Genomic DNA, 18,322 nt, shown 5'->3' with positions numbered 1-18,322 from the left:
CGCTGCGGCCGCCAACCTGTGACTCAGGCCACAGTAACAGTGCCCTGGACGGGGTGCTGATGCCCCCTCACCTGTCCCCCAGACCCCACCCTCATGGCTGAGACCCACCCAGGCACCCGTCTGCAGACGTGCCACGAGCCCCAGCTCTGGCAGGTGGCATGGTGGCCCACAAGGCAGCCCCTTTGAGGCTAAGAGGTGCTGAAGGGGCCCTGCCTGCAGGCCCCGGGGGAGACCGCCTCAGGCGGCAGCCTCAGGTGGGCGACTCTTCTGCGCCTGCTCCCAGTCGTCCAGCCCTGCTGGGTCAGGGCAAACGGACCTACAGTGGGGCAGGCAGGGCGGGGCTGGCAACAGGGTGCTTTGGACTGAAGCTGGCTCCCCTGGGTGGGGTACTCATCCCAGAGAGTCTCCAAATGGAGCCTGGGGGAAGAGCGGCAGGGGGACAGCCCCCAGCCCAGGGTGGGTGAGGACTGGCAGGCCAGCACTGCTCAGAGCCCCAGGGGAGCAGTCAGGCCAGGGGCCTGAGCCCCGGGAGGAGTCTGCCACCCTGGGGTGCAGGGAGGCCTCCAGGGAGCAGGTTGGCCAGCCTGGGGTGCGGCTCTCACATTCTCTCCTCTGCGGCCTGTCCCCCTGCCCGCTCTGAGCCCCCGCAGGGCCCTGCGAGACCCCTGCTCCTACAAGCACAGCTCTTAAAAATAGAGCCACTCAAGAGGCAGGTCGGGGTGGGGGAGGGCTTCCAGCCCAGAGGAGGCATCTGAGATTGTGTCCAGGCGCTGGTGGCAGGAATGCGGGCGCCAGGGGGGCCTCCAGTTGGGAGAGGGGCCGGAAGGCCCACACCAAGCCCCCACCTGCCCTTTCCAGCAGGTCGCCGTCACAGCCAAAAGGCCAGGGTCACCTTCCCTGGGGAATAAAGCAGAAACACTGGCCGTGCTGTCAAAGACCCACATTTAACACCCAGCTTTGCTGTGTGACCTTAGCTGAGTCACTTAACCTCTCTGCGCCTCTGTTAACCTATCCATGAAACAGAAGGCCGGAGGCCCCACCCTCAGCCCTGTGCCCGGCAGGCAGCTGGACTCGTCCTGACCACAGCTGTTGGCCCACCCGCAGAGCTGGACCAGGGCAACGCGATCCTCCCAGATTCCTCTCCTGCCCGAAGACCCAGGTCAGAGGAGGAATTCGGGAGGTCAGGCTTCCCAGCTGCACCAGGACAAGAATGAGCCTCAAATGCCCGTCTCCAGGCGCCCGCCCTCATGTTCCTTCAGGAGGGGGTGGTTCTGCCTGCAGAGCTCCAGCAGGCGCTCTCCCCAGGGGCGTGGGGAGCAGGGACCCTGGATGGGGGCACTGGACTCAAGGTTAACACCCTGACCCAGGGAGCCGGGCCCCCCCGCCCCCAGGAAGCAGGTCTCTCCACGCCACTCAGCCCGCGCCCTGTCCGGGGTGGGGCCCAGCCCTGCATCTGCCTGGAAGGGCCTCCGGGGTCCCTGGTCCCCTGGCTGCCTCTGGCAGGCGGCCTTTCTCATCAGTTCTGACAACTTCTGAACCCCAGGGAGGAGGATGTGGCCGCGAGGACTGTTCTGACTGGTGTGGGCACCCACGGCCCAGCTCTGGTCCCCAGGGAGGGGGGAGGACCTGCCCAGGATGGGGCAGAGGCTCCCCGCCTGGAGGGAGAAGGCGCCAGGAGGGGGTCCCCAGGGGTCGGAGCATCGTTTCATTTAGAGGCCTGGCAATTATCTCTCCATCCTACAAACGAGGGAACAGATCCATGGAGGGACAGCTGTTCACCCAAGACCTTCCACCCGCCCCAGGCCTTCAGCGGGAGGTCCGTGATTCAGTCTCCAGCCTCAGGCTGAGGGTTGGTTAAACTAGGCTCAGGGATTCATCTCCAAGACCCCGCCCTCTAAAGATCCCGAGGGAAGGGGGCCTCTCCCAGCTCCGACACCCAGTCAGAGTGGACACTGCGACTTGGGACAGAGGGCCCGGGCTACAGGGCACCCCTCTGCTCTTGGAGCCTGCCCCAGTCTTACCCAGAACAGGAGCTGCCAACGTGCCTTGTGGTGTCTGCTCCGCCTCGCGGGGTCTGGGCGAGGGCAGGGGCTGGACCGGCTTTAAGCAGGCCCGTGGCCCGGCGGTGGGAGGAATGTGCGCAGCAGTCACGCCGGGGGTGGCGGGGGCAGGGGGAGAGGGGGGTGTTGGCTGCTATTTTGGCAGGTGCCAGGGACTGAGCTGAGGGAACACGTACCCCAGGCCATATAAGCTCATGTGGTCGTCCAGCTGCTCAGATAAGCTATTTAAAACCAGGACAGACAGGCAGGGGACAGGAGGGAGCAGGCACATAACACAAGCCAGCTGTCTGTCCTGAGAACCCCGATAAAGCGGATGCCAGCAGCCGGGAAGGCAGGCTGGGGGCAGGGCGGGGGCAGGAGCTCAGCTGCGGTGATGTGTGGACAAGGGTGCTTCCAGGCTGCTGGCTCCTCCAGCAGGTGAACACCCTTGGGAGGGAGGCAGGCTCTAGCGGCCTCGGTGAGCACACCTACAGCGGGGTCTGCTTGCCCCCCAAGCCACGTGGCAAGCCCTCCCCACTGGGCAAGGGAGTAGACCCACTGCAGGGGGTCAGATTCAAGGTCGAACTTCCAGCCAAGAGAGAGGGTTCTCTTCAAAGAGGCAGCTGGTTGAGTCAAGGGGCAGGGAAGATGGTTGAAGTCCACGCCACAATGGCTTTAAAATTACGACCTGCTAAACCCACTAGATTACAGTGTCCACGCTGCCAGCACCCAGGGGCCTCGCATTTGCTTGCACGCCTGTGCCTGCGGCCTCCAGCACAGCACCTGGGTCCTGGAAGGGCACAGGACACAACAAAGAAGAGGAAGCAGACCTGGGGGAGGCCTGCTCTCTTGAATTCTCAGGGGCCCCGTCCTGCCCGACTCCTGGGTCCTGAGCCCCGGCCCTGCCAAGGGCCACCTGTGGGTGACGCACACTCCTCTCCGTGGGCAAGGACGGCCTCTGCCCGCTTCCCTCCTCTCCTGACCCACGTCCCGCCCCCGCCCCCAACTTCGCTGCCTGGGAAGCCCCAGGCCCTGTCTGTCACGCACTCCTCAGCTAGCTCTGCTATCGACTTGGCCCCATCTCAGCTGAGGCTGTCCTTCCACGGTCCCCGGGGTCCTCTGAGCCCAGTGGCCTGAGCCATCTCCTCCAGGCTCCGTGGCCCTTCCCGCACCAGTAGATCCGGGGTGGGACCGGCTGAAGCCAGGAGCCAGCAGCCGGCACCGGGGGACAGTGAGCAGCCAGGCCGCCACCCGCTCTCCTGGTCTGGCCCCTGGGGGCCCAGCCGGGCTTTGTGTCCTGGCCCGAAATCTCCTGCAATTTAAGAACCGCTTTCCTACAGCTTCCCTTAACTCGAGCTACTTCAGTGGGTGCCTTGTAAGCTCAAAAGTCCTTCGAATGGGACAGAATTTGCTTGCATGGATGCCTGGGAGAGGGCTCTGGCACCCGAGGCCCCACAGGAAAAACCTGGCAGGTTCCAGGCATCTGTGGCCTGACTGTGTGTGGCCTCCAGGGGCCGTCCTCAGGCAGGATGGACTGACTCGGCACGCGGGCAGCCGTCACTGCAGCCGCCACAGCTGGCCTGCCCCGGACGCCCTGCCCTTGCACACGAGGTGAAGTCACCTCCCCGAGCTTACAGAGAGGCACGAGGACACAGAGACAGTGCCCGCAGCCCTGAGGACCGCAGGAGGCCCCGGGCGGGAGAGCCTGTGCTGCCCCCACCGGGAGCGGGGTGCCCCCTCCGCAGCCTGTCAGGCGGGAGCCCAGGCTGCATGCTGTCCTCACATGCCACCCTGAGGCCGCCCTGGGCACGCATCTCCCGCAGAAGGGTGAGTGCAGGGCCTTCGTGTGTAGATGAGGGAGTGCAAGGGGGTGGGTGGCGGGGTGCTGCCCTCCGCACCCTGCCCAGGCAGCCCCGATGGGCACCAAGGGCTCCCCCCAGGGACAGCAGTGCCAGACGCCCAGACCCTAGGGCCAAGTGGGCCGAGACCCCTTGGGCCCCTCTTGGACCCCCATGCTGGAGGGAGGGCTCTGCTGTGCTGGGCAAAGCCACCCGCCAGGACCTTCCCGAGTGTAGCACGTGAGTGCTCAGCACCTCTCGGTCGCTTGCTGACCGAGTTCCTGGTGGGACAGCGTAGGGCGGGGCCTGCCTCTCTGGGGGTGCCCAGCCCAGCCCTCCTGGCTCCGTCCAGGAACTCTGGGGTTGCACGTGTGGTGGTGGGTGGGGGTGGCTGGCCAGGGCCTCCGGGTCCCGCTGCCCCCAGCTCTGGGAGGGCACGGGGCTGGCCACGCAAGGCCCCCTGCTGGAAGCGGGCCAGTCTGGGTTCACAGGTGGGGCCCCGAGGCCCTTCCGTCCCTGGCCCCAGGAAGCGGGACGGGAGCCACCCTCAGGACCAGGCCCACAGGGAGGCTGGGGCAAAGGGGGTGTGGGGTGTCACTGACTCCAGAGACACCTAAGAGCAGGGTTCTAATGTAAGTCTAGTGATGGGAGAGGTGTGGGCCACACACGGACTTGTGCGCACACACACACACACCCTCAGCCACACACACACTTGTGCACACACACACACCCTCAGCCACACACACACTTGTGCGCGCGTGCTCACACACACATACACACACACACCCCCAGCCACACACAGACTTGTGCGCACACACACGCACACCCCACACACACACCCTCAGCCACACACAGCACGCAGGGCTGACGGCACCAGGCTGGCTCTGGCTGCTTGTTCTACGCGCAGCTCAGCATCCACCCTGGCTCAGGAGGGCAGGGGAGTGGAGAACCGGGTTTTGGGGGCAGGTGTGCTGGGCTGTGGCCACAGAGGCTGCTGGCACGCGACTGCCTGCCCCCCTCGGGCCCCCACAGCCCAAACACCCTCCCCATGCCATTTAGTCTCCACTGAAAAGCAAAGCTTCCGGAAAGAATGATTTTTTAGGTATCATTGGTCACACCTGAGAGTGAATGAGTTTATCAGCCTTTCCTGAGAGTGGGGAGGGCGCACAGGACGGCTTGGCCAGGGCAGCAGATGGGGCGTGAAGGGGAGCAAGGCAGGGCCTGGGAGGGGTCAGCGCGGCTCCTCCAGCCTGGCAGGCAGTGCAAGGATGGTGAGGGCCAGCCTGGGAGAGGCGCACGGAGACACCGGTGCGACCCGACGGCCCCGGAGGAGGAGGAAGAGCAGGAGTCCACGTGGACAGGGTGGCGAGGCTGTGCAGACGCGCAGTGCCCACAGCCAGACAAGGTGCGGGGCACGCCTGCGCCCACAGGGCTGTGGGGAAGATGCCAGCCAGCGTCCTCCCGGGTCCAAGGCAGAAAGCGGGCGGGAGAGGCGGCCGGCACAGCTGCTGGCCTGAGGCTGGCTTCTCACTACCTGCAGGACCAAAAGCAGTCAGGACAAGGGGGTTCCCGGGGTGGGGCAGGGACACTCCCTTTTCCCCAGTCCCCCCATGCTGGGCAGAGCCAAGGCCTGTGGTGGAGGTGTGGGCGCCTACCGGCCCGCATTCTCCAGGGACAGCCGCCCCAGCCCCTGGGCCCCCACACACCTCGGCACCCAGCGGGGGCTCTGGCTTCTTCCTCCACTGGGGCCTCCTGCCAGCTGCTGACTCTCTCTGCGTCTCCTGGTTCTGGGCATCAGGACAGAGACCAGGCTCAGGCTGCCACAGAGCCCCCTGGCCCACCCCTTCCTCCTTCCGCCCTCTGACTGGCAGGCTCCCCACAGCCGTCCCGCGTGCAGAGCATCTCCACCACGCTCGGGGCTGTCCCTCCCCTGACAGGTCATCCCGCTACGAGAGGCCTGCAGGGAGACTGGGGGCAGAGGGGCATGCGCGGTACCTGCGGGCCCTGCTGTGTTGACTCCTGGGTCCTGCTGATCCACAGGTTGAGCCGTGACGTCACCACCCCTGAGAGCTGCAAGTTCTCCTGAGAAGAGAGCTCCTACCTTGCGGCCGGGCTGGCATCTCCAGAGGATCCCCCTCACCACATCCACACAGCCAGGCCACGGGACCCTCCCCTGGAGCTGTGTGCACAGCTGGGCTGGGGGCTCAGCAACAGACATGGCCGGGAAAGCATGGAGCTGTCCCGCAGTCCCCAGGCTCCAGCTCTGCAGACCCCAGGCTCAGTGGCCTGCAGACGCCTGGTGGGCCAGAGCCACTCACCTTGCGGCTGGAGGCTGGGCCCTCTCGGCTCTGGCCCACCAGCTCTTTCTCGAAGAGGTGGCGCTTGCTGGCAACATCCACAGGAGCCACGAGGAACTCGGTGCGGGACGGGCTTGAACTCTTGACAGACCCTGATCTCTGGGGGCAGAAAGCACAGGCCGCTGACCCTGGAGTGTGAGGGCCCTGGCATGCCCAGCACACTCGGGAGGCCCCGCCTCACCTGTATGGCTGAGTGGTATCGCTCCAGCTTCGGGCCTAATTTGACTGAGCTAGCCGGGATCCTCACGCTGGCGCTGCAGGGCAGGAAGACAGGGCGAGACAAAGTCGGTGAGGCCCTGCCTGCCCACGGGACACCAGGCCTGCCCCTGTGCCCCACCTCACTCAGGCAAAGAGAATGCGGCCTCCGTATACAGACTGTGGGCGCTCCTTGTCCTTCCGAGACACAGTCCATTCGACAGGACGCCCCAGGCCAGAAACAGCTGCTGTCCCTGCCCCGTGGAGTCAGTCCAGCCTCAGAGGCTGATCCCCTCTCTCCACCTTCCACCCCCCCAGCCCCCAGGCCCCCCATCCCAGATCAACCCCATCCTGCCCTCAGGCACAGGCAGTATGAAAGGCTCATGACCTGGGTCTGATGCCCTCCTGACCCTGGTGCCCCCACCCTGCACCCCATGCTGCTGCGCTGGCCAGCTGACCTCCATGTGGACTCCGCTCCAAGCCCCTCCTTTCACCAACCCTCCGTCCAGAGCTGCCTGCAGAGCTCTCCCCACCTCATGCCCCCTGATGCCTGCCACCCTGTGCCCTCACCCCACTCTCGCAGGCTGAGCTCCCCTGACTGCAAGGGGCTCCGGAACCCTCAGAACCTCCATGCCCCATGGTTCCTGCACGTCTCACCCTGATGCGAGGGCAGCGACCCCCTCATCCACTGTGTGCCCCATGCCCCCCGGCCTTGCCCGGAACCGCTGGCCTCAGAGACAGTCTCGGGGCAGATGGTGCAGCCTGCATGCATGAATCCCCAGTGCTTGACTCAAACAACCCTGGTGCACCCACTCCCCGCCCCGGGCACCCAGTGGCTCAGGACGTCCCTTCCCGCCCGCCCCCTCCAGGCAGCCAGACCCTCCCCTTGCTGCACCTCGGGCCTCAGCCCCACGGCAGACGAGCCCCAGGGCCCCTAGGCCCTGACCTGCGGGTTAAGGCCACCTCTGAGCTGTCTCTCCGGGGGCTCATCTGGAAAGAAAAGGAAGGTGCCAGTGAGTGGGGTCCATGGCAGCCACGGCCTCCACAAGAGAGGACTCAGCTCTCAGAACGCAGCCCACCCTGGGGTCTCCCCACCCAACCCCCCTCTGCACAGACCCCAGCCACACCCCCATGGAAGGCCCGCCTTGGGCCTGGGGCATGGCCCCTCCTATCAAGCCAGGTCAACAGACCTCCCTTGATGCCCCCAGATCTTCTCGGGGTGCCTCCTGCCCGCCTCCAAACTGCTCCGAGCCCTGCATGGAGGGGCCCATGGCAGCCAGGCTTACCCTGAAGGAGATGGTGCGGGGGCTGGAGCGCTGCAGGGCACTGCTGAAGGTGGGTGAGGCCCGTGTCGGCGAGGGGGGCTCTGCCTCAGCCTCCATGCTGGGGGTCCTCACCTGGACAGAGCAGGGGGCGAGTCACACCGGAGGACAGGCAGCCCAGAGCCCCCACGGGCCCGGCTCACCCAGCAGCTGCGGGGCAGTGGCAGTAGGCCAGTCCTCTGCTCCCGCCCACTGCCTCGGCTGCGGGGGTGCGGCCACAGGCCCAGGGCCAGGCCAGCGGACAGGGCTTCCGGGGGCAGGGGGCTTCTGGAAGCATCTGAGGCTTCCCTGGAGTCTAGATCTAGGATGAGGGTGCCAGGTGAGACTGCAGCTCAGTCCCCTGTCCTGCGGGTGGCGGAGCAGGCAGGGAGAGGAGACACAGCCGGGGCTGGCCTGGAGGGAGGAGGACAGGAAACAGAGAGGCAGCCAGAGATGCTGGGAGGACAGGAAATGGGGAGGCCGCCGGAGATGCCGGGAGGACAGGAGACGGGGAGGCCAGCAGGGATGCCGGGAGGACAGGAGACGGGGAGGCCGCCAGGGATGCCGGGAGGACAGGAGACGGGGAGGCCGCCGGAGATGCCGGGAGGACAGGGAGGCAGGGGGCATCGCGCACCTGCAGAGTGACAGGCGGGAGGCTGCCAGCCCGGGGCAGAGGCCCCGCCGAGGACTCAGGCTCCTTCTCAGGCCCAGCGCCCCCAGCACCCCGCTGCCCCCTGGGGCTGGGCGGGCGCTCCACTGAGGCTGGGTGCTCCCGGGCCTGGGGCTGCGCTGGGGCCATGGCCCTGCCTGGGGCCAGCTGCGTCTCAGGGGCCAGCGTCTTCTCGAAGACAGTGGCTTTCTCAGACACCAGTCTCTTCTCCGAGACACTGGCTTTGTCTGGAACCACCCTCTTTCCTGAGAAGGCTCTCTCATCCAGCACAGCAATCTTCTGGGACACGGAGCATTTACTGGGGCTGGGGGTCTCAGGATCCAGGCTCACTTCCGGCTGAAGTGTCTTCCCTGCAGCAGACGGCTTCTCGGAGCCCGCAGGCGCCCTGCCTGCCAGGCCCCCTTCATCCGTGGAGCCACGCTGCGGGCTCAGTCTCCGGCCGGACGGCGACTGCACCCGCTCCTCGGGGGCCGGGGGTGGATGCCCGGCCTCCCGCGGCTCCGAGACGGGGGCCTCCCGCGGCTCAGAGAGGGGGGCCTCCCGGCGCCTCTGCCTCCGTTCCTGCCGCGTCCTCAGGACGGCCCGGACATCCTCCTCATCTCTGGGGTCTGGGGCTGGTGGCTGGGGCCCCTCTGCTTCCTCCACGCTCAGCAGTCTGAGTCAGAAGGGAGATGGCGGGAGACAGTCAGAGGCTGGAAAGACCCCGTGAGCACCCGACCCAGGGGGACACCTCGGGGTGCCTGGTGCCCTCCCCAACCCCTTGAACGACTGTCCCTTAAATCAGGATTGCTTTCATCTGCTTTACCCATCAGGCTTCTGAGGTATCATCTGAACAAAGCACAAGAGGCTTTAAAAAAAAATTATAAACGCCTGTAAGGTGCAACCACTCCATGTTCAACAAACACCTCTGTGTCAGGCCCTGCCGCTTACAGATGAGGAGCAGAGGTGGGCAGGGAGCTGGCCCGAGTCACACGGCGCAGGGCAGGGAACCAGGAGTGGCACCCAGGCCTCTGCGCCTCTGCGGCCACGTGGGGGCAACGCAGGCCGCACACCCCACGGCCCCCTCTCCAGGGAACACCACATGAGGCCGCCCCAAACCTGGCCTGCAGCAGAGGGGCCCCTCCTGTGCCTCCACCCGCCCGCCCATGGCTCGGGTGAGTTCACTTGCTGGCTGAGCCCGCCGCCAGATCTGCAAACTGGGCTTTTTTCGAGGCAAGAGGAGACACGTCCCCCAAGTGGGCCCCGTCCCCGTGGACAGGCCTGTCACGGCGCTCAGCCTCGGGGCTGGTCAGACCAGCAGCGCCTCCTTCCCATCAGAGACCTTGGGAGTCCGCTAGCGGGAGGGGTCTGGGCTGAAGGGGCATGGTCAGCCCAGGGCCCGACGACCCCCAGGCCCTGCCCCGGTGCTCGAGCTATACACTCGCTGACTGCTGCCCACCCGTGAGGAGGGTTAGCACCCTCTCAGGAGCGTGGAAGGATGAGCTGTGCTGAGAAAACGCCCAGCATGAGCCGCCCAGCTCATCCACACTGGTCCTGACTGCCGTCCCGACCAGGGTGGGGCCTGCAGAAGGCCAGCCCGCTCCCCAGGCAGGGGCGGCTGGTCCATCTCACTGGGGTCCCGCCTCCCACCCACACCTCTCGGGGGCCGGCGGGTCCTCGTCGTCCGCGGCAAAGCTCAGGTTCCGGTGTCGCCGCCGGCGTTCTCGCTCCTGTTCCTCCTCATCCTCCAGAGTCCACTGCCGGGTCAGGCTGTGGGGGACAGGGGGTCAGCGCAGCCTCAGGGTGATCCCCAGAGCATCCCGCTGGCCAGCATTGTGGGGAGGGGCCGGCGGGCCGGACTTCACCCTGCACGCCCACTGGAACTGGGGTCTACTCGCCTGGGTGTCCCGCATCACCACTGCAATGGGGGTCCACCCGCATGGGCACCCCTGCGCCCCCACTGGAATGGGGGTCCACCCTGCCTGGGCACCCAGGGACGTGGCAGGGTGGTCACTGCTCGGCCCGAAGGAGGCAGGTGAACCTGGCAGAGCCCGGCTTTGATCTGAGGCTCTTAGACAAACAGTTACTGAGAAACATCCCAGCCCCCTAGACAGAGATCCCAGATGAACCAGCCATCCCCAAAGGGGAACCCAGCATCACTTCCCTCACCACCTAGGCACTCCATCAGCCTCCTTCACCTCCGAAAACCAGCCTTCCCAGCCCTCCCGTGGGCAGGAGCGAGGGGCACAGCCTGCCTCTGGCCCCTGGTCATTCTCCCAGCCACAGTCACTCACAGGCACTCTCTGAGCCAGGCCCCCTCATAGCCATGCCCGGACCCTGCCTTCCACCATCCCGCCTCCAGCCCCATGTCCCTACAGCGCCCTGCCCCAGCCTCCCACCAGTCATCTTCACCCACCTGCCCAAGCACCTACCTTCCCCCCAGCCCCCCACCCCGATTCTAGCCAAAGAACAAAGAATCTCTGAGGAACTGAGCTGGGCCAGCCTGTCACTGGGAACTGTGGGGTCACAGACCCACCCGCCAAACACCGAGAAAGGGAAGTGAGCCCCGCTCTGCCCCAGGAGGGAAAGGGCTGGACTTCAGCGGGGGGACAGGATGGCCTCGAGGCCAGGGGCGGGGCCCCCGGGGAGGGAGGCGGGGCCCGCGGGGGAAGGAGGTGGAGCTTCCCGAGGGGCCGCAGGAGAAGCTCCGGGCCGTGTGGGCCGGGGGTACCGTCCAGCACTGTCTGGGAAGGCCACCCTCTCGCCTCCCAGCATCACTGCAGGGTGGTAAGGCCCCCGCCTGGTCAGCGCCTAAACCTGTTCCCCAGCCTCCCCGCTGCCCTGGTCCTACCGCGGCCTCGCCTGCCTCTACAGAGCCTCACATGCAACCACGGAAGAAGTATCACGGGAGGAGCAGGCACGTTTCCAGGGGGAAACCCACAAATTTTATCAACTGAATGACATAAAACTTATCTAAGAAACTTCCTGAAGGAAAGAGCCCCCGGCCCCTGGGGAGACTTCTGCAGGGCCAGGTCAGACAGCCTGCTTGATCCGCCCACCTAAGGGGGGGTCACTTCCCTGCACCTCCCCAGTCCTCCTCCCTGAAAGGGGCAAGAGCCACACCACCACCCTGCCCTCTTCGTTCAGGCCCAGGGTCAGGTTCGCTGACCTGGTGTTTAGTAAACTCACGTTTTTTGAGCAGGATCCACACACAAGCGGGTTCTAGGGCTCCCCCGCTCGTGAACAAAAGGACAGGAGGGACCAAGGACAAGGGGTGGCAGCGCCAGAGGGGACAGAGCCCTGAGGAGCCAGGTGTGCTGGCAGAGCGCAAGCCCAGGCCTGGCTGGGATGTGTGGCAGTGGTGGGGGGACGCTGGACTCAGCAGAAGGGGCGCCAGGACGTGTACTTGCAGACCGAGGGAGACGCGGGTTCACTCCCTGTGTGGAGAGCCACTAGGAGACTTAAGTGATGGATTCGGGACACAATTTGAAGGCACAGTCCACTGGGTTTGCTGGGGGGCTGGATGGGGGGCCAGCGGGGAAACGAGAAAAATGAAGGAAAGTGGGCTTGAGCAGCTCCTGGTGGTGCTTTCAGAAGGCCAGGGGCCATCAGGGAGGGAGGGGTTCAGTGAGATGTCTGCAGCAGTGGTGGTGGAGGGGCGGGAGGACGTGAAGGGTGAGGAGACACTCACTCGACGGACGAGGGAGGAGCCAGTCTGGTGGGCCACAGGAAGGGGCCCACCGGGACAGTGCTGGGCAAAGACGCTCCCAGATCCTTAAAAAGAGCCCGACTGGACAAGAGACAACCAGGGGGCTCCAGAAGGAGGAGCTGGTGACACGCAGCATCTGAGAAGGGTTAACAAGAAGCGGTATCAGAGATTTGCAAACAAAGTGTGGATAGCTTGTCCCATGGGGAGAGAAAAGGCCATGGGACAGGGCGTATTCACCACAGAGCCCAGAACACACATGCCGCCAAGCGTGGGGCCAGGAAGGGGGCAGAGCTCCTCCTCACAGGTCACCAGACCTCTGCCTGGCACACGGGAGCACAGAGGGGCAGCAAACCCTAGGCCCCACACTGGTACCTGCCCACACCTGGCCGTCAGGCATGCTGGCAGTACAGACCTCAGCGCCCCTGCCTGCCAGGGCTCGACTGCCCCCGAGTGGGTGGGAAGGGCTCCAGCCCAGGCTCAACGGCCTTGATCACGGGGTGGAAACCGAACCACCCCAGGCCTCTGCCATCACTCACTCCACGGGAACCCACGGCCCCTCCAACCAGGCCCCAATGCCCTCGTCCAGGTAAGAAAGGTCCCCTGCATGTTGCTTCCACTGGGTCCACACAGTCAGCCCTCCCCCTGTGGACCCGCCCTCGAGTCCACAGTTTGGGGTCAGCCATGCACTGCAGAGATGAGAGAACACCCCCCACAGGGAGACTGGCCCACAGAGATGAGACTCCCCAGCACACCTGTGGCCAGATAGGGATGGAACGCCCAGGATTCCTTGGGCCTGAGCAAGCCTGTTCCCACGCAGGCTGCTCAGCCCTCAGGGGAACTGCTGGTTTGTTGGTGGAACCTGGGTCAGACAGCGTGTGATCTGTCAGAGCCTAGTCTCAGGGAAGTGACTCACCCCAGGCAGCTCCTTGCCTAGAGGGTGTCAGCCCAGGTGACCTGAAGTGACCCCCAGCTGTACACCAAGACCCCACTGCTCACCTCAGTGATGTGGCTACCCCCCCAACCACACCCCCCCCCCCAGCCCAAGAGAAACGTTATCTCCACCAAACAAAGAGCTACCCCTCTTAAGAGAAGGAAAGAGAGAGAAGGACAGGAGGGGTGGAGGTCAGGCTACCAGGGGGGCCGGGTAAAGCCCCAGGAATGAATATACGAAGCCCCAAAGGCCGAGGGCAGTGCCAAAGAATGTTCCAACTTCTGGACAACTGCATTCATTCCACATGCTGCTAAGGTTATGCTCAAAATCCTTCAAGTTAGGCTTCAACTGGATGTGAACTGTGGACTTCCAGATTGTGAAACTGGGTTTAGGAAAGGCAGAGGAGCCAGAGATCATATTACCAACATCTGCTAGATCATAGAGAAAGAAAGGGAATTCCAGAAAAACATCTACTTCTGCTTCATTGACTACGCTAAAGCCTTTGACAGTGTGGATCACAACAAACTGTGGAAAATTCTTTAAGAGATGGGAATACCAGACCACGTTACCTGCCTCCTGAGAAACCTGGGTGCAGGTCAGGAAGCAACAGTTAGAACCGGACATGGAACAATGGACTGGTTCAAAACTGGGAAAGGAGTATAAAAAGGCTGTATATTATCACCCTTATAACTTATATGCAGACTCTAATAACTTATGTCTATAACTTATATGCAGAGTACATCATGCAAAATGCAGCTGGATGAATCCCAGGCTGGAATCAAGATTGCCGGGAGAAACATCAACAACCTCAGATATGCAGATGATACCATCCTTATGGCAGAAAGTGAAGAGGAACTGAAGAGCCTCTTGATGAGGATGAAAGAGGAGAGTGAAAAAGCTGGCTTAAAGCTCAACATTCAGAAAACGAAGATCACAGCATCCAGTCCCATCACTTCATGGCAAGTAGATGGGGAAAAGGTGGAAGGAGCGACAGCTTTTATTTTCTTGGGCTCCAAAATCGCTGTGGACAGTGACTGCAGCCATGAAAATAAAAGATGCTTGCTCCTTAGAAGGAAAGCTATAACAAACCTAGATAGTGCATTGAAAAACAAAGACATCACTTTGCCAACAAAGGTCCATATAGTCAAAGTTACGATTTTTCCAGTAGTCATGTATGGATGGGAGAGTTGGACCATAAAGAAGGCTGAGCATCAAAAAATTGATGCCTTTGAATTATGGTGCTGGAGAAGACTCTTGAGTGTCTCTTGGACAGCAAGGAAATCAAACCAGTCCATCCTGAAGGGAATCAACCCTGAATATTCATTGGAAGGACCAGTGTTGAAGCTGAAGCTCCAATACTTTGGCCACCTGATGGGAAGAGCCAACTTACTGAAAAATATCCTGATGCTGGGAAAGATTGAAGGCGGGAGGAGAAGGGAACGACAGAGGATGAGATGGTTGGATGGTATCACCGACTCAATGGACATGAGTCTGAGTGAGCTCTGGGAGTTGGTGAAGGACAGGGAGGCCTGGCCTGCCGCGGTCATGGGGTCGCAGGAACGTGACTGAGGGACTGAACAAACGGCCCAGAGCAGTGCTCAGCGCTCAGAAGCACACGTGTTCAGTGAGTACAGTGACCAGAAAACCAATAAACAAAGGAAGCAGTGAGGGCTCTGACGTGTGCCTAGACAGCACCGGGTGCTCACAGGTGCCGCTGACAAGAGGCCCCCACAACCTTGAGGAATGCGGGGGGCGGGGCACCTGCATTCTGCAGATGAGGCTTCCAAGGCTCACTGGATTAACAAGGTACCCACGGCAGGATGGCCAGTAAAAGAAGGAGCCGAGGTTCCCAGCCAGGGCAGCCTGTTAACCACAGGCCCAGTGCCAGGAAGGATGCCCAGGGAGGCTCCACCTTCTCAGGAGCCCAGGAGCTGAGCAGTCAAGAGGGAGTGGGGTGCCTGGGAGGGGCCGGAAGGGGTGGGACTCCCCAGCCCCGCCTGAGCTCCGGTGCAGCCTGGGGAAGCAGGTTTGGGGAGACCCAGCGGCCAACAGCTTGTCTAGAGAGCCAGGGTCAGTGCACGCTGACACCCAGGGGGTCCCAGCCACGGCCACCAGCTGAAGCCCCAGCAGCTGCCCCTGCACCTCCCCCGACCCAGGCCTGCCAGCCCCTATGCTCCATCCTGAGAGGAAGGGATCTCCTGTTCCCTTCTGTGGTTCGGGAAACTCCCTGCCCGCTGTCCAGGGGAGAGCCAGTTCAGCTCCCTCCCCCAGACCCTTCTTCCTGAGTCCGCCCTGCCCATGGTCAGCAGCTGAGGGCAGGTTGACCAGCAGAACCCTTCCTTCCTAAGGGAATCGCACACAGAAATTTGCTGTGTGACAGGTCAGGGCTCAGCTGCCTGGGGAGGGTTAGCAGGGGAGGACACAGGGCTGCCCCAGGGCGTTCCATGGAGGCCCAGGCTCAAAGGGCAGGACGTGCAGACCTTGAGAGGGGAAGAGCAGGTGCAGGCCTGACACCAGGCCCTGTGACCCGGGGCCAATGTGCTGCCCGAGGGGAGCCAGACTCCCCAGGCGAGGGGCCACTGTCAGTGGTCGGTGAGACCCCCTCCAGCCCTGACGGTCTAGGGAGAGGTGCCAGGGAGAACCAGGCAGCTTGGGAGGTGGCAGGGCTGCGGGAGGCCAGGCGGGGAAATGATTAACCCCCTGCCGCTCTGTCCTGGGCACCTGACCCACCCTTACCCCCCGCAGACAGGCCCGCCCCGCCTCATGGGGAGGAGAGGGCAGGGCGCCAGGCGCCCATACAGGGCTGGGTGTCTGTATTTCAACCTGGCGCCAAGGATGGGGGACCCGCTGTCCCTCCGCTGCCCACCTGGGCCCTGCCTGGAGCCACGCTCCTCGCCCCCTCCTCAGCACCCCCCACCCTCGCCTTGGGAGCTTGGTTGACGGTGACTCACAGCCCTTCCCTCTGCCAGCTGGGGCTTGTTCTCGGGAGTGGGGCGGAGGGTCCCAGCTCCAGCTGCCTCCTGGGCAAGCTGCAGCTGCCCAGGGCACTGGGGAGGCAGGGCAGCTTGCCCAGGGCACTCGAGCCCACCCTGCAGCCACAGGAGCCTGGGGCCTCTGAGCAGAGAGCCAGCGAAGAACAGACCCTGCACCGCCATCCTCAGTGGACATCTGAGTGGACGCAAACGCCCAAGGCCCAAATGGCAATGTCAGAACCTCCCACCCACCCCGACTTCTCCGCACTACGCAAGGCCCACACGTGCGTGTGCATACGCACACACGAACACAGACAGGCCCTGCCTGGAAACACAGACACTCCCGCATCAGACCCACACGCAGAGTCCAAGACCTTGACTGCCAGCCCCACCCTCTGCACAGACCCTCCCTGGGTGTGACTGGCCTCTGAGACGCTGGGCCCCCGTCCAGAGCACCAAGCGCCTCCTTTCTGGGGTGTGTCCTCCCCTCTCCAGACCCCACAGGCCTCTGCTGCGGAGCAGCAAGGACAGAGTCCAGGGGGACCCCAGCCCTGGGGGGGCGGTGCTGCCATGGGGGGGTCCCTGGAGCTTAGGGCCCTTGGCGGCTGGAGGGAGGGGAGGGTCAAGGTCCTGATGGGAGGGGCTGCCCACACCTGCAAAGGCAGCCTGGCCTCACCACCCAAAAGCCCGCCTGGGGCCAATTTCTACCAGCAAGAGCCGTTGGGTCAAGGAGTAGGGACCCAGCTCCTGCCCGTCCACTATATGGGCCTCAGTCTTCTGGGGATGGCGTGGCGGGGGGGGGGGGGGGGGTCAGGAGATGCTCTTGGGGGGACCCCAAGAGGAGTTCAGGGGTCATCAATCGCATGAGGGTGCTGCCTCCTGGACACCCACCCCCCCAGGCTTCTCTGACCCTGACTAGATGTCCAGCAGACAAGGATGAGACACCCAGTCCCTGGACCCTTTGAAAGCCCCGCTCGTGAGTGAAGACTGAAGCGCAGAGAGGGAGAGCGCCAAGCATGAGGTTTCCCAGCCCCTACAGCACCCCGAAACGCTGCGCCCAGAGCCTGAGCCTCATCCCTGGGAGGGCACCTGCCCACTCAGCCTACTCACTGACCCTGCGAGGCAGTGTGGCCGCCTTCTCCCGGGAGGGGCCTCTCAGACTCTCCAGAGAAAGACAGGCAGTCAGGGGCGGCTCAGAAGCTGAGACTTGGCCGTTTACCTCCTGAACGCCTCCCCAGCCCCCAGAGCGGCCTCTCTGGGCTGGACAGCCCTCCGCAGGCAGCCTGCTCGGGCCTGCGTCCCCAAGGAGGAAGGAGGGCTGGAACCCCGGGGGCTGGGCGGCGTGGCCCCGACCCTGTGGCCCCCGGAGCAGTCAGGACCCCGACTCACCTGGACAGAGCGGCCCAGCTCTTCCTGCTGACCGACATGCCGCCAGACCGCCGCGCGTCCCGTCCACTCCGCGCCGCCCCGCGCCCCGCGCCCCGCCCGCGGCGCAGGTAGGCTCACCTGGCCTCTTATCCCGGGCCGCGCCCGCGCCGCCGCGCAGCCGCACCGCCGGCCGCCTCGGATTGGCCTGCGGCTGGGGGCGTCGCGGACGGAGCCTCCCCGGTCCCCACCCCGGCCTCCCGGTCCTGCGCCCTAGACCGGTCGCCACACCGAGGGACAGACGGACGGATGGACGGGCGGACAGGCGCCCAGGCCGCGCGCGGCGGGGCGGCCGCCCAGGGTGGGGACCGAGACTTCCTGCTCGGAACCTGTCGAACCAGCCCGCCGGGCCGCCCCCTCCCGCGGGTGCCCGACCGGGAGTGGGGTGCCCCGGGTCAAGCCCGCTCTCCGCCCGCCGACCGGCTCGACCACGCGAAACCCAGCTGGGAAGCGAGCGGGCAGGCGCGCATCTTGGGTCCGGAGCAAGAGCTCTCCCCAGGAGCGCGCGGGGCGCGGAAAACTGCGGGCACGCCCCGTGCAAAGCCCGCCTCTCCAGAAAGAAGAGCCGGGATCCCTTCTGCACACGCAGCGCTCAGGGCTCCGGGGAAGCCAAGGCTTCGGGCTGGCGGGGCAGGGGGTTGAACCCGGCCGGCCTCCCCCCGGGGAACAGCGAGCGGGGGAGTAGCGCGGGAGCTCTGGAGCGAGTGAGGTGCCCCCTGGCTCCCTTTAGGTGCACGTCCGCTGCGCGTGCCTCCCATCCAGCAGGACCTCAGGGGACCGGGGAGGGTCAGTGCCTAGCAGAGGAATCTTGTCTTCCCTGCGCACCAGAGCTGTTGCCGCTCCCAGAGGAAGGAGGTGCAACCTCCGACACCAGTAGGAGAAGACAGGTGCGGGAGGGCCGGAAAT

General features: G+C 64.4%; 1 protein-coding gene across 1 annotated transcript; it reads right to left on the bottom strand.

The window, feature by feature from the left end:
- Nucleotides 1-5,108: 5,108 nt before the first annotated feature.
- Nucleotides 5,109-17,418, bottom strand: LAD1 (ladinin 1). Its single transcript, XM_052653595.1, has 10 exons — nucleotides 17,381-17,418; nucleotides 10,036-10,149; nucleotides 8,365-9,055; nucleotides 7,716-7,826; nucleotides 7,376-7,419; nucleotides 6,416-6,488; nucleotides 6,196-6,333; nucleotides 5,873-5,959; nucleotides 5,533-5,664; nucleotides 5,109-5,411 (listed from the first exon to the last, which is right to left on the bottom strand). Exons 1-10 carry the CDS (start codon nucleotides 17,416-17,418, stop codon nucleotides 5,109-5,111), a joined length of 1,731 nt encoding a protein of 576 aa, XP_052509555.1.
- Nucleotides 17,419-18,322: the final 904 nt, after the last annotated feature.

This window comes from Budorcas taxicolor, chromosome 16, assembly GCF_023091745.1.
Source record: "Budorcas taxicolor isolate Tak-1 chromosome 16, Takin1.1, whole genome shotgun sequence".
In the NCBI taxonomy this organism is placed as follows: domain Eukaryota; kingdom Metazoa; phylum Chordata; class Mammalia; order Artiodactyla; family Bovidae; genus Budorcas; species Budorcas taxicolor.
Note: the sequence above shows the minus strand (reverse complement) of the source record. Positions and strands in the feature narration are given on the sequence as shown.

Excerpts from the sequence above, each read along its gene's own strand:
- LAD1 (XM_052653595.1), bottom strand. The coding sequence starts at position 17,418 with ATGTCGGTCAGCAGGAAGAGCTGGGCCGCTCTGTCCAG. Across the intron at positions 10,150-17,380 it reads AGCTGGGCCGCTCTGTCCAG|CCTGACCCGGCAGTGGACTC; the intron begins GTGAGTCGGGGT and ends TGTCCCCCACAG. Across the intron at positions 9,056-10,035 it reads GACCCGCCGGCCCCCGAGAG|ACTGCTGAGCGTGGAGGAAG; the intron begins GTGTGGGTGGGA and ends CTTCTGACTCAG.